The sequence below is a fragment of the Erpetoichthys calabaricus genome, chromosome 10 (genome assembly GCF_900747795.2).
Source record: "Erpetoichthys calabaricus chromosome 10, fErpCal1.3, whole genome shotgun sequence".
Classification (NCBI taxonomy): Eukaryota; Metazoa; Chordata; class Cladistia; order Polypteriformes; family Polypteridae; genus Erpetoichthys; species Erpetoichthys calabaricus.
Window position 1 is genome coordinate 96,049,106 of NC_041403.2, and position 27,980 is coordinate 96,077,085.

Here is a 27,980-nt window from a genome sequence, read left to right on the forward strand (position 1 = left end):
GCGGAAATCCCCTCGTTAGGGTGGAGCTGAAAAGTGCTGCCTTTCAGGGCAGAGGGAGTCTGCGAAGGGCTCAGTGTCGTCTGCGCTTCTTGCTGCAATCACGATCTAGCCATGGACGTGCGCGTATTATTCACGCTGCTCCTTATGCTATTCTCTGCGGTCCCGCAGGTGAGTATTTCACAGATGACACTTTTCAAAGCGTATGATTGATCGTGAGAATTACGGTGGGTATATAAACGGTTTTTAAGTACATCACAGAAGACGTGCAGCGCTGATGACTAAAAGTGAAGGTGCGCGTAGCGATTGATTAGTCAGGGTTCGTGCATGAATGGTGTAAAAATAGGCTGCGGCTCCTTGCGACATTATATGCAGTAGGAGGCATCTTACGCAGGAAATGTAGCAGGTGAATTGGACGTGGGCAGTTTACGTATTTTACAAATTGGAAAAGCGTAAGCACTTCAACAGAGCAATGGACCGACGCCTGTCGATTGAACATCTATCTATCTATCTATCTATCTATCTATCTATCTATCTATCTATCTATCTATCTATCTATACGCATTTCTGTTTTTTTTCTGCAGTAAACATGGTATGTTTCTATTGGACTTAGTCACGTTAGTTTCGGTTTCGCTTTTAACGCCTTTTTTTCAAGAGTAATTCCGTCCTGCTCCAGCAATAATAAATGATTGCCTCACTACCAGCCTGGAGTTGAGCCCATTCAATCGGCTTCGCTCCCGATGCCACATATTCGTCTTCATTGTTCGACGTAGCCATTGAAATTGAAATCTTTCTGTAACTCTGCCTGGAGAAGACGGCCGGTGCCTGTCGACGCTCTTGTGAAAGTGGCAGGTGATGAGCTGTCTCGGCAGCAGCTGCTTGGAGAAGCGGAGTTTTCCAGCCATCGGCTATCGACAGGTCTATGATCAAATGGTCATTGGGCAGAAAACGGCCCTAATTCTTGCCACTTTAAGACGCGGTTAGTAGTTTTCGCATTGTTTTTAGGTTAAGGTCAAGTTAAGGCTCTAATTCCCTCCTGCCGTTTTAAATAAAATATTACTCAAACACCGGCCTGCCTAATAACCGCACATTAGGGCCGCCATTGCGACCTTCCAGCCTCTCCTGGGGCACTATTTGTTTAAAATAATAATAATTATCACCATTTCCTGTAAAACCCCAAGCACCAGCACACCCATTTAAAAGATGATCTCATTCCTATTATGTCTTTAGCACTGGGACTTTCCCCTGATGTTTATTGTCAGTATAGTTCACCAAATGTTTACCTTTCCTCACATTTCTGCCATTCTAGACACTGGCATTCCCATCCCCCCAACATAACACATAATTGAGATTTTTTGGCTTTGTCCCCTACACCCTGTCCAGTAGAATATATCCTTGGGTGCCATTGATGCTGACCTGGCATTTCCCTCTACCTAGAAAGTTACCAGTGCCCTAACATTTACAGTTTGGTTCTTGAGCTCTCCACCTTAAGGATCAGTCTGTCATCCGGCAATATTATAAATAAGTGAATGCACACCGTGAGCTGGTGAAGACTACTGAATGGGAATGTCTAACTTGCTGGCCTGCAATCTTGACACAGAAAACCAGAGACACATAGGATAAATTACCAAATACTGTTGGTAGAGAGTAGGAATTTAGGAACCTTCAAATCTCAACTTGATGTTATTTTGGAGAAATTTATTGGATAGGATTGTTGAGTTTTATTAGGCTGAATGGCTGGTCTTCTAATGTTCTAATATACAAACCAACTGGCATGGTCATGGACTCCTGCTGTTCTGTTTCCAGCTCTCTCCTATAATAATATTTGCAATTAGGGATGGAGTAGAAGGGGGGTCCTTCTTTCCTTTTTGTTTTCATATATAATATTCAAACTTAATAGCTAGTGTATTTCTACTCTGTTCTACATTTATTTTACTCAATACAAATTTGGCTGTAATAAAAGGTTTAGTTTATTGTGACAGTATAATTCTCAACTAAATGTGTGAGCAGCATGTAACACGTCATCACTCCCTTGTGCTCTGATTAGCGAGTATTACTATTTAAACATCGACATCACCTCCAAACTAGGGAATTGCTACTTTTCCAAATGAAATTAAAAGTCAAAAATTAACATGGCTCCACTGCAAAACTTATTCTCTGTTAATAAGATTATTCCCAGGATCATTTCTTGGAATAAGCAAGCTTCGTGACTGCTTTATGCGCATGGTAAGCAGTGGCCACAACGCACACAGACGCAAAGGAGAGCTGCCCCAAAAGGGTGAGAAATGGCCCTTTTTGCTTGATTTGACAAAATATTGTTATTTTTTTTTATTTGACTTTTGATTTGATATACGGTATTAATCCCCAGGGGAAATTGTCTGTTCACCTGACCTTTGGGGGTCAGTGCACAGGGTCTGCCATTGTACAGCACCCCTGGAACAATTTTCAGGTTAAGGGCCTTGCTCATGGGCCCAATGGAGTAGCATCTCTTCTGGTGGTAACCTTCCACAATACTTTTAACAACAGATAGGATGGTCACCAAGATCTCCAATATGTACTTGCATATCAAGTCTTATTTACTTCACATATACATATCAAGATGTACCTTTTACATGCAAAAGAAATCTTTACTTTTCCATTATAACCTTTATCTTTGTTACGTTGTCAGCTCCCAGTTTAAAAGCTGTAATTACTGTTAATGTGTCAGTATTGAATTCTGCATATATACACTGCACGTGTGCAATTTGCAAGAAATCTAGAAGTTATTTTATGTGCATTTTGCATCACAAAAGCATAAAGAAACACATATTTTAAAGCCATTGGACATGCTTGTAAAACTCCATTACATTCCAGTGAAGAATGCTTTACAAAATGGACTGAAATGAATTGAATTTCTTTGTAGGTTGGTACTTCGATAGGCAGAGTCTCCCAGGCTTCTGGCTGTCTCCTCACACCGCATAGAACTTAGACTATGTTCTGATCCATTTTTGTTTATTTAGAATCTATGCATTCTCCTTGTATCCAGGTATTTCTGCTCCCAAGTGGACATTATTTGAGATGATGTCAATTAATTGTCATCTATAAACTGATGTCACATTACATGACTTCTGGTCGGTGAGGATGTCAAACTTGGTGACCGATGTTGCTGATATCGTCACTTGAGTATGCCAATTTATACGACTAGAAATTGTGGGGCATGTCAAATTGCAGATAATGACTTTTAGCATGGTTTCACACCATCCAAGTGTGTGTTTGCCCCTTTTTATGACAGCTAATAATGTACTGTCTGATGGAGCAAGTGGCCATCAAAGGGTTAACAGATATGGTGAGGTCAGCTTCCTTTTTATTTTATTTTTTTAAATTTTTTTGTTCCATTCTGTCATGGCAGGTAAAACACAAGACATCAAGCAGACAAGCCTTCCTTCTGTTTTCAGGGTGCCATCCTTATTTCTTGTCACTCTAATACATGCATTGTACTTCTGTGTGGGCATTCATTGGTTGTCAGCTCTCGTAGACACCGTGGCCACCCATATGACTTAAGACAAAACCAAACCAGTTGGATTTTGTTGGGGCATGTTGTGGACTGGTCACGCTGGGTATGTGGCACAATTATATATCCAGCGATCACAGGAGTGCACCACGCCTGATCTCGATACACTAAGATTTTTTAAATTGCTTGGAAAGTCTTGTGATGCGACATGGCTTTAAGTTGTTCTGGCGTGGGAGAGCTGGTGACCCGTACATGTTTGGTTCCAGCCTTTTGCTTAATGCTATCACAGTTAGTTCCAGCTCTCCCAGAACCCTGTAATATTCTAAATAGCTGCAGAAAATGGATGGACAGATATTCACACCTGATCTTGCAACCTTAAATGGAAAACTGCCCATTTTAAAAGAAGTGAATTAAAGAATCATTTAATTTCTCAGAATTGCTTTCATAAGACCATTAATATTTTTGAAATGTTGCAATATATCTTCCTCCAAACCTTACATCATTGCTACTGCTTAAGTGAGATACAAGTGCCCATCCATGTGTTCTGTAATCCAGTTAATTTAATCAGCAGTATTAAGTGAAAAGCAGGAATCATTCTATCAACAGGTCACACGCATTCTGTAAATTGTTTAGAGGTCTGAAAAATACTCATGTAGTGGAGAAGAAAAATGAATATAAACACAGTAAGAAGATGCAGATTTCATACCAGCGGAGATCAAGCTGGGAGTTGAATCCATTCTTTGGGAGGCCTGAGGCAGTAGTGCTAACCAAGAGAGAATATTAACTACTATAAATGTAAGGGAGCTTAGTCCAACATAGGCAGTCCTGAAGCTGAGCATGAGTACAATGCCATTTAGTTATACACTTATTATGTTTACATTTACATAATAATTTATTTGACAAATTAAAATTGTCAATTAAACTGATACTTTTGGCTTTGGGATGTTCTAGGAAAAGCAGAGATCACTGGGAAATTGCGCAGACCACATAAACAGTGACTGGGCTGGGAGTTAAATTAATCAACTGAGCCACCCTTTTACGATTCGGGCCACTTTGTAAATTAGTTTTTACTTCAATCTAATTATTTTCTGTTGCTCCGTTGTAGTTTTTGGAAGCTTTACATATCAGGGAATATTAATACATTGGTGTTTTTTATTACTAATTTAACTACAAGTTAATAGAATTTTTTTTGAGTTTTAAGCCTCCTCATTTTGTAAACTTCGATTCATAATACCTGTGTTTTCAAGACATTCTTGCCTTGTTAGTAGTGGCGTTACTAACAATGACCTTGATGCGCCATTACTGATGCTACTCTTTATAAATTCACACCTCATTCAGTGGAGCGTCTGAGATTAAGGGTCCAGACCTTCAGCATGTGCTCTCAGTGGGGAACATCTTTAGAGTGTCAGTTTATAGCAGTTCCCCTTTCCACCCTGTTAACAATTTTGTTTTTGGTGAGAGCTTGTCTTTTGATTAATGACTCTTGGCAGATCACCTTTCAATATTATTGTTGGTTTTGTTGATTATGTGTCCTTTAGTAATGAAGTTCAGGCTATTCTCATTTTGACTTTGTCTATGGTTTAGCACTTCTGCTTTGACAATAGTGTCTCTGACTTTTGGTACTAACCCTTGCACAAGGTGGGAAAATGCACTGAATAGAGTGCCAGTCCATTACCGGACCCACACTTTGCCTTGCTCACACTGGGGCCAGAAGAGTTTACATGGGAAGTAGTTTTATGTCATCAAGGCTTATTCTTCAGGGTAATAATCCGACAGACAGACAGACAGATGTGAAAGGCACTATATCAGATAGATAGATAGATAGATAGATAGATAGATTTGATGAGAACAGGCCATTGGGTCAACAATCTTACCAATTAACATAATATTTTCAAAATAACAGATAATATATTTTCAAAAATAAAATAATTCCAAGTCAAGCTTTGAAGTCTCTAAAGCCTCACTTTCTACCATACTGCTTGGTCACTTACTGTATTCCATTTGTGTGTGGTTCCTCTAACCGTCCTGGGCAGTTGATAGAGAGGACTGCTCCTCTTACTCAATCTGACATATGGACTTTTGGCCTGTAAGTGCTCATCTTAACAGACTCACTTCATTTGAGTCCTCATGTCCCTTGCTTTAACTCTTTTAGGGCGGATGTTGACTTTTGTCAAAAGTAAGGGTTGACAGTAGTAATCAACTCTAAATGGTGACAAAACCCACTGTTATGTTTTAGTTGGTCTCTCTTTGCTGGAAGGAATGTTAGCTTCATTGGTTTGACTAAGATTCCCTTCACACTCATGAGTAGCAAGGAGCAAAAAACGGCAAAAATGGCATCAACATCAGGCGAGAGGTTGGAACAAGTGCGTAAGGCAAAATACTCTGTGGATGATGTTCTACCTAATATTGCTGAATTGGACTACAATTTTGAAACAAGTGGTTGAAAACGAATGTGCGGTACTAGCATCAGCTGATCATGGTGCTGAACAGGTTTGTGTAGCTGGTGCGCCTATGGCAACGTTCACCTAGGAGGACAGCCATTTACAGTGACAAGAAGTACAAACCAGATTGTGATGCACTGCGACTGCAACCACCGCTAACACCTGGCAGATGTTTTACGTTTATTTCTGTGTGAAACCATAGCTTTGTATGCTTTTCAGAAAACTTGGTTTTTTTGGAAAAATGTTCAGCCCTCAAAGAGTTAAACCAAAATGGCAGCACAGGTCACACAGTCTTGCGAATCAGGGTTTGGTTTATACAGATTACGCTTTTGTTTCCTCTCCTTGGACACAAACTTAGGGTTTGTCCTTTATGTGGGGGTGAAAATTAACAATCTTAGTCAGCAGAGGCAAAAGAACACCTGTTGACTATTCCGGCTTGTTTTCTGTAAGTGATAGGCTCACTTCCCTTAAATTGTGTTAAATGTGCTAACATTGAAATGATTGACTTAAGAAAAACCTTTAAAATTCAGGAAATGGCAGACTAAACAGAAATATATTTAAAAACCATTACGTTTCAGTACATTGTTTCACTAGAACTAAAACATGTACAAATTTCCTAAAATTCATAGAGAAGTAAAACCTGCGTTTTGACGTGTTAAAGAGAAGAAGGTTAGCAGCAATTCGGATGAAATATGAAAATGAACCAGTGACAAAGGAGTTAGTGCAGAAATCCCAAACCCAGGACAGCTTCTGCTTTAGTGATTAGTACTAAAGCTGCTTGTCTAGATTGCTGAATGTATAGGAGGACTCTGAAGTCCACTTCTGCATGTCTGTTATGGTGTGATTTCATGTGGCTGCTGGGTAGCTAAGTGTTGCAATGGATTCCATAAGGACATTAAAGCAAACAATCTTTGTAGAGAGCATTTCATTGTGAGTTAGCACCATTGTTAAATACCCAATTAGTTTAACTGAACACAGTGCATAATTATACCTTTTGACTGTTTGGCAGAGTGAGTGAACATGCAAACTCTGACCTAGTAATCTTTTGGCTTCCAGCCCAACTTAGTCGGTATTGACATGGATTTTTATAACGTATATAGGCATCAATGAATTATCTAGTATACAAGTCTAAAATCAACTGTACTATGATAGGCTTCATGAAACGTAAATGCATAGAATCATTCATCCGTCTGTTATGCCTTACAGGACTGGGACAAGCATGTATAGAATCAGATACCCACAAAAATTCATATTGCAAGCATTGCTTGCATCTTTAATTCTTTTTTTATTAACATTTACGTGTACTTGCTTAGCGGATGCTTTTATACAAAGTGGCGCATATGATTAACAATGGTTTATACAGTATTACTTGTGATGGAAGCCATTCCATTGCTTGGGTAGAAGGGCTTTCTGGTATTTATTATGAGTTGCCCTTTTCTACAGAGACTGAGCTTACAGAAGCATTGTATGAATCCTTAATAAAAGTAAACACACATGTCACAGCTTTGGAATAGAAAATGTTTATCAGATCCTGTACATAAATCAGAAAAGTTTTAGAGATATTGAACCTACCAATCCATTTTGTACTCCAGTTTTGTGATGTAAAAAGCTGGTGCCTACCTCAACAAGAGCAATCCTAATGAGGTCATTAATCCATCACAAGGTGTACTTAGAAGGATGTAATCAAACATGTCTGTGGGAGAACTGAAGTACCTTCAAAAATATCTAACCAGGACTGACAGTAAGCTAGCACCTGATTAAAATAAACTGTCTACAGCCAAAAAGTCTCCTAGAAAGAGCCCTTTTAAACATTGAAATGTGTGTAACGTGCAGAAAGTACCTTGCACGTGTTAAAAATAAACAGAACTCGTTGCAAGGGAAAAACCTTTCTGTAATATCAATTTACACATTGGCATTCAGAGGCACTAGTGGTAAAAGCGAACAATACGTAGCTGCAGGTGCTATGTGTGCTCTCTGTTGTTCAGTTCCGATAGTGTAGAAATCGATGTAAGCTTGAAAGAACTGGCAGCTATATTCATGAAAATATAAATTGGAAAATATGCATGTGAAGTGAATGATTGTGGTAACTCCCCATCAAAGGAAGATGTAAAGGACTGCTGCTAAGAGAGTTGATAGTGAAGAGCCACAGCAGATGGAAATTTTAGTTCTCAACACTCCTGATACAACAAATCTGTCTAACGACACCAGTAGAAGCATTCACCTTTTGACTGCATGTTTAAACAAATAACTAAACATGCAGAATATAACTGCAGCATTTTAACTCTGAATATGTCTGTAGACCATAATGCTTATCTAAACTTTATTTGCTGTTTTTATGTCATACAATGATGAAATACTCAAAATGAGAGAAATATATCATACAGGCACAAGCTGTTCTGAAAAGCGTGGAGCCAAGCAGCTCTAGTGGTGTGTGTGCGGGTGTGTGTGTGTGTGTGTGTGTGTGTGTGTGTGTGTGTACCTCTAGGTCTCTTCAGTTAATCATTAAGTTTCAGTTACCTTGTGCAGCAGTTTTAGGTTTTTATTTTCAGGCAGGTTATGCTCACTCACTACAAGCTGGCCCTTTCACATACAGGTGCATTTAGACTATAATCAATTGAAACACTAGACAGGTTGAAGTAATTCTTTGACTTTTAAAGTCAATTACCTGCACCAATGATTATTTAGGTGTGCCATTAGCTATTATGTTGCTATATTTGTAATTATTTTAAGTTTAGTCCACAGAAAAAGTGTCTTTCGGTTGATCAATTTCAGAAAAACTAAATTAAAATCCACTGTGATGTTGTATAACAATTAAACATGAAAATTTCTAAATTGTTGAATACTTTTTATAGGCATTATAAGTTCAGTGTGTAAAACTGAGCATTTTGAAAATCCATGATGTGCTGTTTGACTCAGAAATGTCACAAGGCTAGATGCACGCCTGCTGTCTTCTTAAGCTGTTCTAAGATCCTTCATTCAGTTTCTGGGGATTCCGCAACACATTTGTTGTCCTTGTGCAGCTGCTTGGTCACTGGGGAGGCTGTGCTGTCTGGTTTCACTTTCTGTTCTGTTAGGGGCTATTAGGGACTTTCCACTGCACCGATGTAAAGAATTATTTTTTTTAATTATTCTTTCAGTTGATACAACATTGCTTAACATGTCTATGGATTAAGAGCCTGTTGTAAATAGTATTTTGAATTACTCTGGATTAAAGCCAAACAAAACTCATCAGGCTAAAAAAAAAAGGATGTGCTGGTAGCTTGATACCCAAGAGAATTGTCAGGAAGGGCTGCACTACTGAGTTGTCAGCATATAAAACTTACAACTAACTAGAATAGGAACTACTTTATTTTAGAATAAATTCTGGTTAATGTTTCACAGTGTGTTGCCTTTAGCTCAAGCCTTTTTAAAAATAAACCTGGAAATACTCCACTATGTTTGTTTCAGTAATTTTTATATACAGTACATTACAGGAACTGATTGCTTTGTGCTAACCCGTATAGACAAGCGTCCCATCCCGGCCGTGCAGTTACTTCTGGGGTCAAGGTGTCCATGCCTATGTTCTAGAGACACCAGGCTAAAACTCACTCAAGCAGCTCTTAATTTCTTTTCACCACAGAGCCTTTAGCTGCTCTTAAAGAGCTTTTTGTCCAGGGCAGCTTCCATTTTACACTGGGACAACATGGTCCCATATGTTCACTTTTGAGATTATGTGTCCTTTACCTGGAAAGAAGTGTTACCAGCTTTGCTATTTCTTCCACAGTCTTGCTGTCTTGGTTTGGGTTAGACATTAATGCCAGCAGTTGGGATGCTTACCTCTTGTGTTTTTGGAAAGCATTACATGGTTCCATTCAGGCCACCTCTCTCTCTGCCCCTCCGGAGACACATATATAGAGCGTACCACTCTAAAACAGCTGATTACAGTACATTGTTCCTGCCATTGTTTGTCTCCTTTATGGATGGGGGTTTTCTGTGATACCTAGATTCTGCGGTACTTAGAGTAGCCCTCTGCCATCCTGATAATACCCTAATTTCTAGCAGCTTCTTAACATGCATCCCTTTACACTGCACAGTACTCTGAAATGTAATGCAATACAGGGACATTATGCAAACACTACATAATGCGCTAGTGAGGCCACATCTGGAATACTGTGCAGTTCTGGCCATCACCCTACAAAAAGACACTTGAAGCCGTGCAGACCCAACTGTCACTTACTGTATGTAAACTAGTATTGGCATTCATAAATATCAAAATACAATGCAAGACTTGAATTTTAATTAGTGGCAGAGATGGGGATCCCCACAGTGTAACAACAAATGGGGTATATAATCTCAGGGAGATTTCAGCATTTGGTTTATAAACAGTGACATGTCATGAAGTACCTTATTTATCTTAGCATGCGCACATTTTCAATTTATCCTCTGACATTTTCTGTCCAGTAACTAAAAACTACTGCTTAAAATCTATACTAAATATATAAAGCTGATATATTACTATATACAGTATGTTCTGTTGAATGAGTAAGTTTCAAGAAAATTCCAGATATTTATATTTAAATCAACTCTTTAAAGCTGTTTTTGTGACATCATGTTTTTAAAGACTGGTTTGTCAGTGAACCAATCAATTTGGTTTGTAATATTTGTTATTATAAGAATTATATTTGAATAATTAGGATGCTAAGGATAGAGCTGTCGGGCAAGGGGAAAAGAGGAAGGCCTAAGAGGAGGTTTATGGATGTGGTGAGAGAGGACATGAAGGTGATAGGTGTGACAGAGCAACATGTAGAGGACAGGACGATATGGAAGAAGATGATCCGCTGTGGCAACCCCTAATGGGAGCAGCCGAAAGAAGACAAAGAAGAAGATGGTTAAAAAAGTATTACTAAAGAGTAATATTTAGCGGATCAGTGAAATTATTTCAAATTTCACATGTCAGAAACTCATAGTGTTTTAATTTTCCAAATCTGTCACTCCTTTTTTTTTTTTTTTTTTACATTAGCCCCCATTTTAAAGCTTCCTATGTGAAATCAAGCCCATCGATTTTGCATTAATTCCTTGTTTCAGAACTCCTGTTAAACAGCCTTGCTGTTTGCAAAGTTTTTTGCAGGAGTGATCAGACGTTGGTATTTCTTATGCGTGTGTTCATGTCCATAATTTTAAGATTACTTGGGCTGTTGTTACCTGCACTCTAAAAATGTGTAACTGTGAGGCAGCATTACATTCTTCAGTGTATCATTCAAATATATGATGTATGCTTTCACTTACAAGTTATATTAATGAGTGGTAGTTTGCCTTCAAAAGCCAAGTGAATTCTATTTTGATTGTCCTACTGCTGTGTTTCAGCAATTACATGTCTCTGTTAGTACAGTACAGTTGTATTAATAAAGAGATGCTTTGTCCTTCAAAGCATTTAAACTCTAAATGAGTTTTCTTTTGGTATTAGCACATGGTGCTGCTCATGTCATTGCTGGTAAACACAAGCTAAATAGCCATTTCAGTTGAATCTTGCATCAGTGTTTACTTGCTACAGCTGTTGTTTGCGCTGTCAGTCCTCCCACATCCCACAGTGCAGTAGGTGTAACTGTGGGTACATGTACTGTAAGTTGCACCAGAATGTGATCCTGAACTGTGCACTCGGATTAGGAAAAGGCCAGATCCTTGGACTAATGCACATCTGTAGAAGAGCTCATTACAATCAGAGAATGAATGCAAACCACTGCTCTCTAGAACACTATTAAAAACACCTAATCTTGTTATCTTTTCATCTCTTCTTACAAATGCGTGACAATACAAGTTAAACAATTACACCTCATTTGATCTGTAATGTTATTTTGCTCGCAAAGCAGGCAAAAGTCTGTTTCTGAATTAATCTCATAATACTGTAGAATAAAATGGAAATACAGTAACTCAAGTTTATGGGTGTGTTTTGCTCGTTATTCTTCTTCTTTTTTTTTAATAACAAATACAATTTTCACGTGAAAACAAAAGCATTTCCAGACATGACCTCTACTGTTTTTCTTTTAGACTTATGATGATGTGGTGCTTTTTCATCAACACAATGAGCCATTTTATGGCAGAGTGGACCATAGTTTGACAATGTGTCTTCGCAGAATATGTGGAATCTCATGTACTTAAAAATGGTAATTCACAATTTGGGTCAGGCCAAGGACAACCTAGGATTGAAAATAGTTACATGGTTGACTCTTTAGCTGTAAACAAAAAATGCGGCATGAGGACCTAATGCAGGTTATCCAAATTCTCAAAAGACATCACTATGGTTGATCCAGCAGAAGTATTTTGATTAAATAAACAGTAAATTGCATGCTCAAAGCCCCAAATTATAAGGCGAAGTGCAATTAAGACTCAAGCCAGCAAGTGTTTATTTGTACAAAGAGGTGTGGGAATTGGTAATAAATGACAGTTATATTATTGACTTGGAAACAGACTACTTTTCAGAAGTACCTGGATGAAATATTGGGGAAACTCAGACTTTAGATAACCATACAAGCCTGATGGACTGGTTTTCTCTCATTTGTTATCTTATGTTCTTATGTCACCTATTTTACCAACAGGTGTTTGTGTCAGGATGAGGTATACTAAGTAAAAAGCAGGATGTTTCATTTAGAAGTGGAATTCCCCATACAACTGAGTAACTGTATCTGATCTTGTCATGCTCGCGTGACCTGGCACATCAGTTCTCCTTTAGACTTAAAGCTTGCTCAGATCTGAGGATGGCTCACACTGGAAGCTGGCTGAAACTTTTAGAAAGCAAGAGGGAGTAGATTTAAAGTATCAGTCACCTGTAGCTGTCTAACCTCATAATTGAGGGGGAACAGACGCAGGAAGAGGGTATAACTTTGGTTTTGCAAGTAGAAGCAGGAATACACGTTCAATGTGTGAGGATTAGGTGGGACTCAGGTTGTTTCTATCCGGGTTCTGCCCTGAGTGGTATGAAACCTTTAGAAAGCAGATGAGAGTCGTATTAAAATGTCAATGTCAACTTTATTTATATAGCACATTTAAAACAACATAGGAATGCTGTGGCCAAAGTGCTTTACAATAATAGAATTAAAGAAAAACATACAAGACAAACCTCATGCAAGCCATACGACATCTAGCTATAAACATAAATTGTTTTTCTTTTTGTACTTTGTTGGAAGAAAAACACATTCTTCTGAATTTCTAATGTTTGTTCCATTGGCTTCTTATATTTTTCAGATGTTTGATTTTTGTGAAAAGCCATGTTCAGTATTAAAGCCGATCTCTCTGTTTGTTGTAGCAGGTGATCAGCTGCTTTATTAAGTAATACTTTTTATCAACTCTTGTTAGAAATGGGAAATCCCTTGAGTGTTTACACAAGGAAATCCCAAATACTTCTTGCAGTTCTGTGATACAAATACAAATACAGATACAAAAATGCACATCTAATTATTTCTTGTGATGCCTTGGAATTCACACAGTTGTCTGTAATTTCCTTAATTTTTGGGTTAATTTTTAAACTAATTGTGTCTCTCAGCTGGCTTTTTACTATATAAAGTGTCACATGTGCTGTCGTTACTTGGTTTTTCCCCAGGTGTTTTTCACTGTCTTATGTATTTTGCTAAATACACCACTGTGTATTTTCTATTCATGTGGGTTTAGAATAAAAACAGTTCATCTTTGGCACATAACCACTCCTTAAACTCATTGTGTGGCCAGAATCAGCTGTGGCCTGCCTTGGCTATGGCCAAAAAGAAATAGTTAATAATAATGATAATAAACAAAAAGATGTTTTGTAGTGTTCATTATACAGTAAATGACAGGCAGTGGGGCATAGTGGTTAAGGCTTTGGACTTCAATCCCTGAGGTTGTGGGTTCAAATCCTGCCACTGACACAGTCTGACCATGAAGAAATGTAACAAATTGTATCATAAATGTTGTAAGTTGCCTTGGATAGAGGTGTCAGCCATATAAATAAATGTAAATGACACAACATTAATGTCACTATTTGCAAAAGCATATCACAATTATATATGTTCAAAATTAGTTTTTTGGAAATCACACAATAGAATAATGATAATTAATATGGAATTGGGTTGTCCTTTTTAGACTATACCAGCCTCCCCTCTTCTGGGAAGGTTTTTCACAGGATTTTGGAGGGGTGTCTGTGGGTGTTTGTGCACAATCAGCCAAAGGAGCATTTCTGAGGTCAGGTACTTATATTAGACAAGAAGATCTGGCTGGCAAATGGTGTTACAATTCATCCCAAATCTGTTCGACAGGGTTGAGATCAGGGCACAAGTTCCTGCATGACCTTATGGACTGGGCTTTGTGGAAAGAGGCACAGTCATGCTGGACCATTACAGGGTCATTGCCAAGCTATTGCTACAAACGCGGAATAGTGCAATTGTCTAAAATGTCTTTAAATAATGCAGCATTAACAGTACCTATCACTGGAACCAAAAGCATATCCCAAACCCTGAAAAACAGCCCCTGACTATTATTCCTTTTCCACCAAACTTTACCGTAGGCCATCTGCAGACTGAAAGGTAGTGTTCTCCTGGTATCCACCATACATGGATTCGTCCATCAGATAGCTGTGTAGGTTTCCATGGTCTATCACTTCGTGGCTGAGTTGAACCAAAAGTATATCCCAAACCCTGAATAAACAGCCCCTGACTATTATCCCTACTCCACCAAACTTTACCGTGGGCCATCTGCAGACTGAAAGGTAATGTTCTCCTGGTATCCACCATACCTGGATTCGTCCATCAGATAGGTCCGTAGGTTTCCATGGTCTAGGACTTCGTGGCTGAATTGTTGTTTCTCCTAGATGCTTTCACTTCACAATAAAAGCACTTACTGTACAGTTGATCGGGACACATCTAGCAGAGTAGAAATTTCATGTACTGACTTGTGGCAAAGGTAACATTTTATGATAGTGCCATGTTTAAAATAATTCAGTATACTGTAACTCATTCTACTGTCAGTATTTGTCAGTGGAGATTGCATGGCTATGTGCTTGACATTATGCACCTGTTGAAAATGGGATGTGACTGAAATGCATGAACTCTATAATTTGGAGGGGTTTCCACATAATTTTGGCCATATAGTGTACAATGGAGTTCCACTTATATACTGTATGACTTAGAAAAGAAATGCACCACCGTTCACTGTTACACAGAGAGGATAGGAATGTGTCCCGTACTGGATGGAAAGTAAATGCAAAAGCAAATATTTTTAACTGGGGGCAGGAAAAGGGTGTCCAAGAACAATGGCTCTTTTCTGTCGAAAACAAGAAATAAAGCATTTCAATGACATTTTACAAGCCTTTGAAGTACATTTTTTATTCAGTATGATCAAAAAAAGTATCCATCCAATTGCCCATTCACTTTTTGTCTTTAAGTGGAGTGTGTTCATGAAGCCTAATTTCATAGACTCAGAAACAGGGCAAGAAGTAACCTTAAATGGGATGCCAGTCTACCATTAAGCACACTCACTAGATCTGCAGTGTGACAGTTTAAAATCACCAAGAAAACTGATATACATGTCTTTTGAATGATACTGAAACGTATGGAAGAGTGTAAAATTGCACATAGATTTGAGGAAAACGTAAAAAAGCCACACAGCGACTGAGACAGTGATCAGACCATGTCCACAGAGCTATTCTTGAAGCTATGCTACTGGTTCATCTGAAATTTAAACATCTCCATGAAAACTGCCTGATCTATGAATATGTGGTTTTGCATAAAATAACACCATAAGAAAGTATATTTTTGTCCATGAACATTTTGTAAAATGTTTTCAACTTGCTCGGTCATTTCCTTGAGAGGTTGACATGTTCTCTTTCACATCTCCATAGACATGTCAGTGTGTGTGGGTGTGTGCATGTCTGTGTCCCCCCCCACCTCCCGCAGATGACTGGCACCCTGTCCAGAACTGTTTCCCACTGTGAAACCCAGTTTACCTTGTCACCCCAAAATGGATTATTGTATTTACTGTATCTATGGATGGGTTTAGCAAAAATTGACAATGAATGAGATCTGCACAGAAGGGAGGCATTGACAGTTGTTTTTATTATTATTATTATTTTTTTTAAATATAATTACTGATAGAAGGGGTTACCCTAGTGCTTCTGAGGTAGTGAGTACTAACTAAACTTCAGAACGAAACATAGCCTTCATTCTTCTCCTGTACAAAAGCGGAATCTGTCTAAAAAGATAGGTTTAACAGTTTGGAATTTTTATACTGGACAAACAAACACATAATCAGGTTTATATGTCACATACAGTGCCTTCAGAAAGTATTCAGATCTCTTCACATTTTTTTACATTTTATTATGTTACACCGTATTGTAAAATCATTTAAATGAATTTTTTCACTCATCAAGCAACACTCCATATACTAGAAAGACAAATCAAAAACAAGATTTTGGGATTTTTTTGTAAATATATGTACTCTCTCTATATAAAATCCTAAACCTAAAAGTGCAACGATTTTGAGCAACGATTTTATATGACGTTTTTATATCACGTTTTTTGTCACGCTTTAATTCTGGCTTATTTTACAACCTACATATATATGTTTGGTATCACTCTTTTGAGAATTTATCGAACTTTAATGTGATGTTGTTAGATTTTCAGATTCTTACTCCGTTTTTAAATTATAAACTAAAATATCAACAACTCATGTCCCACGAGACGAGACTTTGTGCCAAGACATTTAACCATGCCCAAGTCCGGAAGTAAAAGACAAAGAGTAGATGACAAAGACAGTTGCTATACAGGCTTTTAAATGTTTGAAGTGCCGCACAAGATGCAGATCACACGGCATAGCAGCAGCAGCTGATCAAGCAAAGAGCAGCTAAAAAAAAAACTATTTGTTTCCCATTGTATCATCATTTACAGTAAGAGGGGGTTTCGGAAGAGCGACCGCGTCTCCTTGGGGTGCGTTCAGCCTCCCTCTTCATAACGTGAGTGGCAGAGACGTGAAGTGACTGCCGCATAGCGCAGGCCATGGGGATTGGCAAGCGAAGTGAGCAGGGGGTAACCCCATAGTTATGAATTAAAAAACTGAAATACAACATTGACACAAGTATTCAGACCCTTTTCTATGACACTTAAAATCTGGCTCAGGTAAATCCCATACTCTTGATCATTATTGAGCCATTTCTACACCTTGTTTGGAGTCCACCTGTGGTCAATTTTTATTTTTAATACATTTGCAGAAATTTCTAAAATGAAGTTTTCACTTTGTCATTCTGGGATTGCTTGACTTCAGGAAGAACTATTTTAAATGATTTATGCAAAAAGAATTGCATTTTAAACTCTCAACACCAGAAGGGATATTTGGAACAAAGCTGTCAACAGGTAGCAGAATGACTTATGCCACACAATAAACATAACGTATATTAAATTGCGCTATACACATTAATATTATGAAGTGGAATTCCATGAGCTGGGCAAAATTGAAGGTTCTGATGAGTGGAGACATATGTTGCTTTCATATCATATGTATCACAGTGGCTTAGTGTACCTACACATTTTTACTGCCATAAAGCAGAAACAGAAAATCAACAAATCCTATTACAAATATAGTAATTTATTGGTTGTACAAATACGAAATATTTTTGTTTGTGCTGTTTAACACAATTCAAATTAAAAAATTAAAATTAAAGTTAATTTAAATCGTTGTTAGAATAAATTAAATAAAAGAGTAATGCAATATTAATTTTGTGTATTACAATTTCATAGTGTGTTTTTTTTTTCTTTGCACTTTTAGATGGCAACAAAATCTTCTGCACAAGTCTGTGACCCCGGGTTAATCTTTTCAGAGGAGGAGAAAATGTGCTGTGAAATGTGTTCACCAGGTCAGTTATAAAAGAAGGCCACATTAAGTTTCTTTCAATATTACTTGTTTTTTAAAGATGGTGGCATTTTGCTAATCTGAGTAAATATAGCAATTCAGAATCACCTAGGCATCTAAAGAGTCAATTAAATACTTATTTCAAAAATCAAGACAGCCAATTTGAAAGTTATATTTATGTAAGTGAATATGCACAGAAACCTGTCCATTTTCTGCCTAATTCCCAATCCAGGTTCTCTTCCCATGTGACCCTGAATTGCATTAAGTAGATTAGAGAAAAGGTATATAACACAAGATTATACAACTCCAAATCAGAAAAAGTTGGGACAGGCAGTCAAAGTAGATAAGTGGTTAAAAGACATTGAAGCTGCGTCCCTTGAAATCATGAACTGTAGAATGTGCATTCAAGCTAAATGGTGTGTCTTCACACCAAATTAAAAGGAGGTGAAAAGATCTCTTATTAAGATAGAGAGCCACAGGAAAATCAGCATAATTGGACTAAGTTAAAATTACTGTCTACTTACAGTATAAATGCCATACCTGCCAAACAAAAAACACAAAGATACAGTCACCACCACCTTGAACCAGACTATTATTGCAGCTCTGTCTCTCTTGCATGGAGGTCCTAAAATGAACAGTCATTTCTGTAGAGTGAACTGAACATACAGCACTCACCTCAGAAGATCATTTGGTTTAGATTAAGTCTTTCCCTTTAATATTTAAAAGTTTGGATATTAGGGTATAAGCACTGCCATCCATCATAGTGACAGTACAATGATGTTACCTACTACAAACCATTTGACTAGCAGGTTGGGGTACTACTATAAACAATGCAGAAGCAAAAACGCAAACCAACATGTAAAGTGGAAGACAAACAAAATGGCAGCATGATGATTCTTATTAAATATTTTTAAATACAAAAATCTAAACACATTTAGATTAAAACAAATTTGACAAAACAAATGATCTTTGTTGTGATTGGGAGCCACAAACGTGGCAAAAACAGTGTGAAGCCTCCAAAATGAAGCTATAAAGCAGACCAAGATGTTCCCTAGCTAGCCCAGACAAGCCTACTCTTCACTGCATTCTGTCGGTTTCAATCTAGCAGGCTCCAAATAAAGAGAGCTGGTAAAATAATGAGAAAAGTCTCAAAATATAGCAAAAAAATGCACGGTTGATCATAAACCCCCAGCTTGTAGACAAAAGGGTGAACAAATAGAAAAATAGATATCTTATATCTATATTTATAAAATATAAATAGATTTCTTCATGAAAATAGCAAATGACAACAAAATGCTCAAAAAAGCAAAACCCTAACCCTAAAAAAGTAGATCTAAAGTACGGAAGACCAAATCGCATCAAGAAAACAGAATCCTTAAGACAAAGCAAAAAAGTCACCAGAACCAGAAAAATCCAAAGAAAAACAACAAAACTTACAAAACTTCTAACAAACGCAGTGGTCTTCTGAACCAAACTTTCTTTGCTCTGAAATAAACAGAGGTGTCAGGGTGGCCTGCACCTTCTGGGGCTCTCCCTACAAAGTGCAAAGAGGTGCATTTAAAGTAACAACGTAATTACAAACAATACATAAAACACATAAAAATTTAAAAAATATTTAAAAAATATCAATAACATACATTAGTACATGTCAATCCATAACAAGCTTAAATAATTCTTAACAATAGTAAAAATCATGAATACTACTGTGACCTGGAATTGAAATAAGGGCACTGCCCCTGTTGTGTCAATGAAAAGGGTACTGCGGAGGTTGGCATTAGTAATCGTATTTGGCTATAACAATTTCTGTTCTATTACCCCTTTGCTTTGGGGCCAATGCACCTGGGAGAACCTAGTAAATAGTCATTAAACTGGAAGAGAGTAAAATGTAAGACCATTAAAGTATGAAGAGCTATGCTAATTGCCAGCAGGCAAAGTCATTTAATTTATTTTTTGAATTAAATAAAAGAGGTTTTGTTAAATTTTGCACAAATTAATAAGTTTGTCTCACCTTGACACATGAAAGGCCACTTCATAGAGTTAGTGGAGAATGTCAAGTTACTCAGCACACCTGTTATTGTAAAGAACGCTGGCCAGACAGTTAAAAAAGTTTAGAGTGTTACAGGAAGCAATTGCCATTTTGTATGGGTCCATTTTTAAAAAGCATTATTGATCTTTTATGTCACACTGTAATATGAAATCTATATGTTGAGGATAGGACACAGCTAAAGAATGTACCTTACAAATGTTGGTCACCTCCTTTGCACTGTAAAATCACTATATTGTTCTAGAAATTTAAAGCTATCGAGATCTTTACCAAAATGTCACTCTCTGATCACTTACTTCCCTTTTGTCTGTTAAGTGGCTTACGTCAATGAAGACGACAACTACCAGATTTCAAAGAAGTGCTTAGCCAAAAGTTTTAAGATTTGTGAACATAACAACATAACATCTTGGCCTTAACTGTCATTTGCAATAATTATGATGAGTACATCCAAATATGTTTGTGCAAATTAGTTGTTTGGGAATGATTATTACTGTTCTCCTTATACTGTTGGCTAATATTTATGTTAAATATTAAAGTCCCATTTCATGGATCTAACATTGCTGTTGCAATAAAAAAATTAAAGAACACTGTCTACGTGGGATTCCTATGTCATTTAAAGAGGTACAGCTTTCAGGTTTGAGAAATTAATTTAGGTCAAATGGTAGTTTTATTATTTTTTAGATATATGTATATGTGTTCCTTTGAAATGCTACATTATGGTAATTGTGTGATTTCTGCAGGAACAAGGTTAATTTCTGGGTGCAGAAGAGACGTCACATGTCACCCATGTGGAAATTCTGAGTATCAGAAAGAGTACAACAGGGAAAAAAGTTGTGTGCAGCGTAACTACTGTGATGGCAGTGAGTACAACATTTTTATATTGTTTTTAAATATTTGATGTGACACCAAGTCTCCTTACTGAGATAAATATTTTTAAGATACAAAGAGTTGTCAAAATCTTTTGGCTAAAAGTCCTGTCTTGCGGGACCTGAAGTTATCTCTCGCGGGAGTTGAAATTATCTCCAAGAAAGTCTCGTCCCAGGATTTCCTTTTATAACAGAGAGATATATTTACACGTTTTTCCTTCTTATTTGTTTCAGATGTTGGTTTTAAGACAGTATTTAGTGGGTCTGCTACAGAAAATTCCAAATGTGAGTGTATGGAAGGCCTGCACTGTGAACAAGCGAGCTGTGAATTGTGCAGGAAACACACAGAGTGTCCAGTAGGGTATGGAGTTAAAGAAAATGGTAAATATCTGATTGATTTATTTGAAATGTTTAAATTTATTGCGTGACTATATATCTGATTTTCATTCTGTAGTTTTTATATGTTTGTATGAAATATGCATTCAATAATAAAAGGAAGTTAAGCCTTAAATGAGCGAATATGGGGAGAGAAACAAATGAAAAAGAAAATCAAAATTTCACAGCCATTGAGTGCTTCTCTGTCCAGGAATCACTCTTTTTTTTAACACTCTGACTGTTTACAATGTGCATTTGAAATGTAATCACTCCTAGCTATAACTCATGTTAGTAAATTATGTGTTGTTATAAAAGTCAGATTTAGATGTTTGCTATATATAAAAATAAATTAAGAAGAATCCAGTTTAAATCTGCTTTGTATTCAATTCGTAGTAATTATTTGCCTTTCTATGATCAACAGGCACAAGTAAAACAGATACAGTGTGTGAACCTTGTCCAAAAGGGTACTTCTCAAATGTGTTATCTTCTACTGAACCATGCCTTAAGTGGACGGAGTAAGTACAAATGTCTGCTTCAGTCAGTTCTTAATGAGCTATAATTAAGAGAAAAATAAAATATAATGATGTTTTTATTTATTAATTTTATCAGATGTTCTAATGTGCAAGTCAATGGCAATGCATCATCCGATAACATCTGTGGTGAGTAAAATAAATTCTATAGATACTGCTTCGATACTGCATAGATGCTGTATTGCATAATAATGTATTTACCGCAGTAAATGACAGGAAGTAGTGAAGCACACAACTGTAAGAGCCCACCCTCTCATCTTTTTTTTTTTTTCATGACACATTTATTATTTTGCTAACATTTCACAGTTCTTTTACTTATTTGTGTTCTATCTATCTATCTATCTATCTATCTATCTATCTATCTATCTATCTATCTATCTATCTATCTATCTATCTATCTATCTATCTATCTATCTATCTATCTATCTATCTATCTATCTATCTATCCATTTTCCAACCCGCTGAATCCGAACACAGGGTCACGGGGGTCTGCTGGAGCCAATCCCAGCCAACACAGGGCACAAGGCAGGAACCAATCCCTGGCAGGGTGCCAACCCACCGCAGGACACACACAAACACAGCCACATACCTGCGCCACCGTGCCGCCCCTATCTATCTATCTATTGTAAATATTACTCCATACTTGAACTAGTGAAAGAAAAAAATAGAAAAAACTTACAAGTTAAAATAACAACTCTGAAGGTAAAACTGAAACGATAAACTAATTCGTACTTAAAGTTGCATGAAGGTGTCTTTGTTTTAAAATAGTTGAGTTTGCAAATGTGCAGATGCTTTTCTGTGATAGATATTGAAATTTTGAAAAGGTGTACAACACAATATATTTGAGACCTCTCCTTGAAAAATGACCTATCGTGATAAATTTCCTTGAAGAATAAATGTGCTAATTTTCAACAAAATATGCCAACTTAGAGCCAAGATCTTTCATACAGACGGATGCCTGTTGCTTTAGGAGCTTTTTGCATTATATACAAATGCACCTAAAAGCCATGCAGAATACACTGAGGCCTAAATAATTAAATAAATACATACAATAATCCAAAAACCCTCTTATCCAGAACAGGGTCATAGGGAACTTGGAACTAATCCCAGCAAGGATCAGGCCTAAGGCAGGAAGAATTCCTGGACAAGGCACCAATCCATCGCAGGGTGATCACACATATACACACACCTGCCTGGGCCTAATTTAGCATTGCCAATCCACCAAGCTTGCATATTTTTGGACTGTGGAAAGAAACCCACATAGACACATGGGAGAACATTCAAACATCATTAAGGATGCTCCCATGGCATGAGACTTAGTCTCCTTCTTGTGAGACAGCAGAACTAACACTGCAGCACAATGTCTCCTTAAATACAGTAAACTGTTTTAAAAGTAAATACACTTTGTAAGGTAGACATTTAGCTTCAGGTCTGCTTAATGTAAAATACTCACCCATAAAATCTAACACTCCAGAGATCTTATTTTTGGATGCAGAAGAACCCTTTGACAGAGTCAAATGGAACTACCTGTTTACCAGATTGCACAAATTTGGGTTTGACCACAATATATATGCATGGATAAAACTACTTTATACCAGTCCAAAAGCCTCTCTCTGTATTAACAACATGGTCTCAAACTACTTCAAGCTAGCATGTGGTACTCAATAAGGGTGCCCTCTATCATCATTGCTTTTTGCAATAGCAAATTGGGCCATTAGCCATTCACTTTTGAAATGCATTAGAGATAAAGGGAATTATGAGAGAAGGACTTAAGCAGAAAATATCACTATATGCAGATGATATGGTACTGTATATATCAGACCCACAAACATCTTTACCTGTAGTCCTTAATACACTCGCACAATGTCGAAAGATATCTGAATTCAAAGTCAATTTGAATAAAAGTGTGCTTTTCCCAGTAAACTCTCTAGCACATAGTAATAGACTGGACGTCTATCCATTCATTTTATGATAACAGTTTAAACATGTAGGCATAAACATCACAAGTAAATATAAAGATCTTTTTCAACACAATTTTGCTATCATTATGTGAAAAATTAAACAAGATGTGAACAGATTGTCTACCCCCTATCTCACATTACCAGAGAGAATCAATACTGTCAAAATTAATATTTTTCCCAAACTTCTTTTTCTATTTAAGAGCATCCCTATATAAATTAACAAATCATTCTTTAAGAAATTAGACATAATTACTGTATAACGTTACTTATTTGGAATTTGAGATGTCCACAAATTCAAAGGTGACTCTACAAAGATCTAAAGTATGGGACTACATAACTTTCAATTTTATTACTGGGTGACAAATACACAAGCGATAAAGACCTGGAAATTGACACAAAAAGATTAATATACATATGCCTAATTTACAATAGAAATAAAATCTTGCTGTACATCTTTATATACCCTGCTTTGAGCTTCAATAAATAATAATTATAGTAAATATACCAGTAATCCAATTGTCTATTAATCACTCAGAATATCGAACCAATTGAGGATGCACTTTAAGGAAGAGAAGTTTTTATCTCTTTCTCCTCTACACGATAATCACCTTTTTCAACCCTCTCGAACATGCACAGTATTTAATCTTTGGAAAATGGCTAGGATTAAAACACTTAGAGAACTGTATATAGATAATGTTTTTGCCATAGGAATAGTTACACTTGAAATGTAACATCCAAACAACACTTTTCCACTACTTTCAAATGAGAAATTTTGCTAAAAGAAACATACCCAATTTTCCATACCTCCCAGCTTTTCTATTCCAGAAGAAATACTGATAAGTCTTGAAGACTCAGGCAGCATCCCAACTATATGTATATAAAAACTTCTCAAAGTCTGCTTCCTTTTAAAGATTCTAGGGTTCAGTGGGTAAAAGGAGTGGAAGGCAACCATACATAGAATACACTCTTAATTACGGTATATATGTGCAAAGCATTCAATAATTCAACTTAAAATCTTTTATCAATCACATTTATCTCCTTTAAAAATGTCCAAAATGTATCCGGTGCAAGATCCAACCTGCAAACTTTGTTTTGGGATTGCACCAAATTAACACCATTTTGGACAAAAAACTTTGAATGCTTATCAGGTAACCTTGATGCCACAATCACTCCTAACCCATTAACAGCTATGTTTGGTGTAATGGAGAAGGAACAATCGATTGTAATTGCCATTACCACACTACTAGCATGTAGATTTTTCTTGCACAATTGGAAGAATCACAACCAAACTTTATAAGTCAGTGGGTAACTGGTGTTCTGTACTTTTTGAAATTGCAAAAAAATCAAATTCTCATTTAGAGGATTTGTTCATTTTTTTTTAAATGTGGTAAGATTTAATAATAAAATTCTAGAATAAGCATTTATACTGTATCAGTGGAAAATTACATTTTTCTTTCTTAGTTGTTTTTTTTTGTTGCTTTCCTTTTTAAACTTTCTGATATTTTTTTCAGCTTTGTTATGGTTTGACTATGAAGTCACTTGCTGTACAAGTAATACTTGATTGTGTGCAATGCTATTTTCTTCAAATAAAAAAGTAAACATATTTCAGTGTTAAAATTTAATATTAAATGCAAATCAGCTGTACTATACCTCTATAGCCTTTGGTGTCTGAACATTCTAAAAAGTCTTTTAGTAGGATACCTGCTTCTCATGCACTATGTGAATCTCAGAAGGAATGTCATAAATTGCAAATTGTTAATGATTTTTTGTATTTTAGGTGGAAACAATGCTGCGATTATAGCAGTAATCTGTATACTGTGTCTTCTTATCGTGAGTGTGGTTGTCTTGTATCACTTTAAAGGTAATGTTTTCATTTAAAAAAGTATCACTTTGAGCGTAACCAAGATTACTGGATAGGTCACCCACCTATTTCAGTGGTAGGGGAAACACTGACACTATTTTAAATATTAATGTGTTGATTAACTGATATGGAAATATTAGCTGCATCCAAAAACTAAATGATTTCAAAACAGCAGTGATCTTTACTTGCCTCAGGCTAATGAAGAGGAACAAGCAGAAACTGTCATGGTGGTGTTGCCCCTAAATGGCAGTGCTCATGTTTATATTTTGGCCGTTGAAAAAATCAAAATTTAGTGGTGTTTGGGCATCTTTGTGTCACAGTTTTGGGTTAAGGAAGGCAAAACTGATGCAGAATTAAAGAATGCATTTGTGAGATGGGTTTTGACAAGGCATTCCTTTACAATTATAGTTTAGTTTTGCTATTTCTTTTGGACTTTGATTATTACAAATCACTAGTTACAAATTTGGGCCTGATTTTTTTGTCTAGCATTTTAGATAAAATCCTATCCCCATCTTGAATTAGGAAAGTAATTAGTATTTTAAGATCTTTGTAATGTATCAAATAGCTTAAGGTAAGGGCTTAATGGAAATTATGACAATTTGGCAGCCAAACATCTCCAAAGAGGCCTAACTGTGTTTTTTGAAATTGAGGTGGCAATAGTGATTTCTAGTATGAAGCCATTTGGTTGCTGCTTGTCTAGTGGCCATCAGGAATGGACTGGTGGCTCGGGTCCTAGTCCTTCTTTTGACATGCTGCCTGATTCTGGTTTCTTTAATTACTGGTTGTGATTGGAACCAGGAGGCGAGAATTTGGCAAAGGCTTAGTTGATGGGAAGGAGGAAGGAAAATTGGGTCTGGAGAGTGTTTTCATGACATTGTAAAGTGAATAGGGCGCTGTTACTTGAAAATTTGTGGTTAACTAGACTATCTGGCCCATATGATAGTCAAGGATACCAGCTGTATGGGCACAACCAGTTTAATTTGAGATCTTTTTATTATTTTGCTTCATAGCACAATGTACAAAAGTTGAAAAACCTTGTATTTACACTTGATGGCTTATTTGAGTCTTCTTTGGCTCAAGTGTGTAATACTAACTCTTTTTTTTTCTTTTTTTGCAGGAAGAATCGCAAGCATATGCAAGCAGGTATGTTACAGCTTAAGTCAAAAGATACATATTGGCACCAAAGTACAGTGCATTATAATGATAGTTGTGTTTAACTACTACAAGTAATACTTTCTTTTTTAGCAGAATAAGCCACATCAGCCAAGATTAATACCAGTCACAGAACCTGAACCTAAAACTCCGATGGAGGAAACATTTTCTGAAGAGGGACAGATTGTAATGCAGGAGACAGGCAAAGAACACCACATGCCTGAGGAGGATTCTCACTGTGTATGAGAGGCTAGACTTAAGTGAGCACCATGGGAGTTTAAAACACAGTCCTGCATGAACACCACTTTCTCTCTTGCACTTACAATAAAAAAACTAAAAGTAATGGATCAAGAACAACCACCAAGAAGCACATTTTTAGTGTTATAAAGAGCCATTTTTTAAGTGACCTTTGTGCAAAGAATGGACTTTTAAAATGAAGAACCACCTATTTGATAGGATGACCACATAGCTACAAACTTCTTTTACAGAAGGATTAGCCAAACTAACAGTTCTGTTGATGTCATTGTGTTGATTATTTTGGAAAGAAAGTGTTGCTCTGTGCATGTGCTGTTCATCTTGTCTACTCCCTCTGTGCAGGTCTTGTTTACAGACGTGTCTCCAGCAATCAGGAGCCATGCAATTCTATTCTTCCAGCACTAAAACTGATTGTTACTCCTTTAACACTAGATGGAAAAAGGAATTGATACCATGTTTGCTTGATTGGTACTTCCTAAAGTGCACCTTTGATAGCAGTTGCTACTTTAAGTACAGGATACTTAATTCTTTAACATCATTGAAAACGTTCCTGTTACTCTTTACCAAAATCGGGCAGTAGCAATGGAGGCAGTCCACACAGCAGACCCATGAAGGTCTTACCACAGTTAACGAAACCTGATTCTCCATGGAGACCCTGACAAAGGCAGACTTCCTTCTTGTCTTTCAGAGAACTGATGGTCAAATCTTGCTGCTTTTGTTCAGTTGCAGGTGGAGCAGTGGAATCGAAGTCTGAGGACTGTCCATTGATCGAGGTGTATAGGGTTAGGGAGACTGCTGGAATGGCCGAGAAGCCATGGCAGTTAAATGAAATGTATCTCTTTTATGATTTCTGCCTGCGGTGGAATAAAATTTTTGATTGCTCAGTTGAGAGTTTTTTTGACAAGACTCCCACATTGGTCATAATATGTAATGTATGAACATTTTTATTCTGCTGTTACTGTAAAATTAAATGGATTTGTTTGTTTATGTGTTGCATAGCTTTGTACTTCTGTTGTTTTTTTATTTGTTAAATGGAGTAAAAATTATCTTTCTTTCCAAAAAGCCCTGTATATAAGAATAAATTGAACTAAATTTGATGTAACTGAATTGTGTATGTTATGTACATTTGTAAGATGCAATTGACCTTACTTGAGTGGGTGTGCC

The 27,980-nt window shown here is 36.9% G+C and overlaps 1 protein-coding gene across 4 annotated transcripts; it reads left to right on the forward strand.

Annotated features, from left to right (window-relative positions):
* Positions 1-27,918, forward strand: LOC114659265 (tumor necrosis factor receptor superfamily member 5-like). 4 transcript variants are annotated; one of them, XM_028811656.2, is made up of 9 exons: positions 1-168; positions 17,689-17,776; positions 20,557-20,676; positions 20,917-21,063; positions 21,479-21,572; positions 21,667-21,716; positions 25,326-25,409; positions 26,527-26,552; positions 26,655-27,918. In XM_028811656.2, the coding sequence occupies exons 1-9, from the start codon at positions 112-114 to the stop codon at positions 26,805-26,807; spliced, it is 819 nt and encodes a 272-aa protein (XP_028667489.1). In that variant the 5' UTR covers positions 1-111; the 3' UTR covers positions 26,808-27,918. The 4 variants fall into 4 exon arrangements, with proteins under 4 accessions (XP_028667489.1, XP_028667490.1, XP_051788886.1 ...); XM_028811657.2 differs by having other exon boundaries at positions 26,658-27,918; XM_051932926.1 differs by lacking the exon at positions 25,326-25,409.
* Positions 27,919-27,980: the final 62 nt, after the last annotated feature.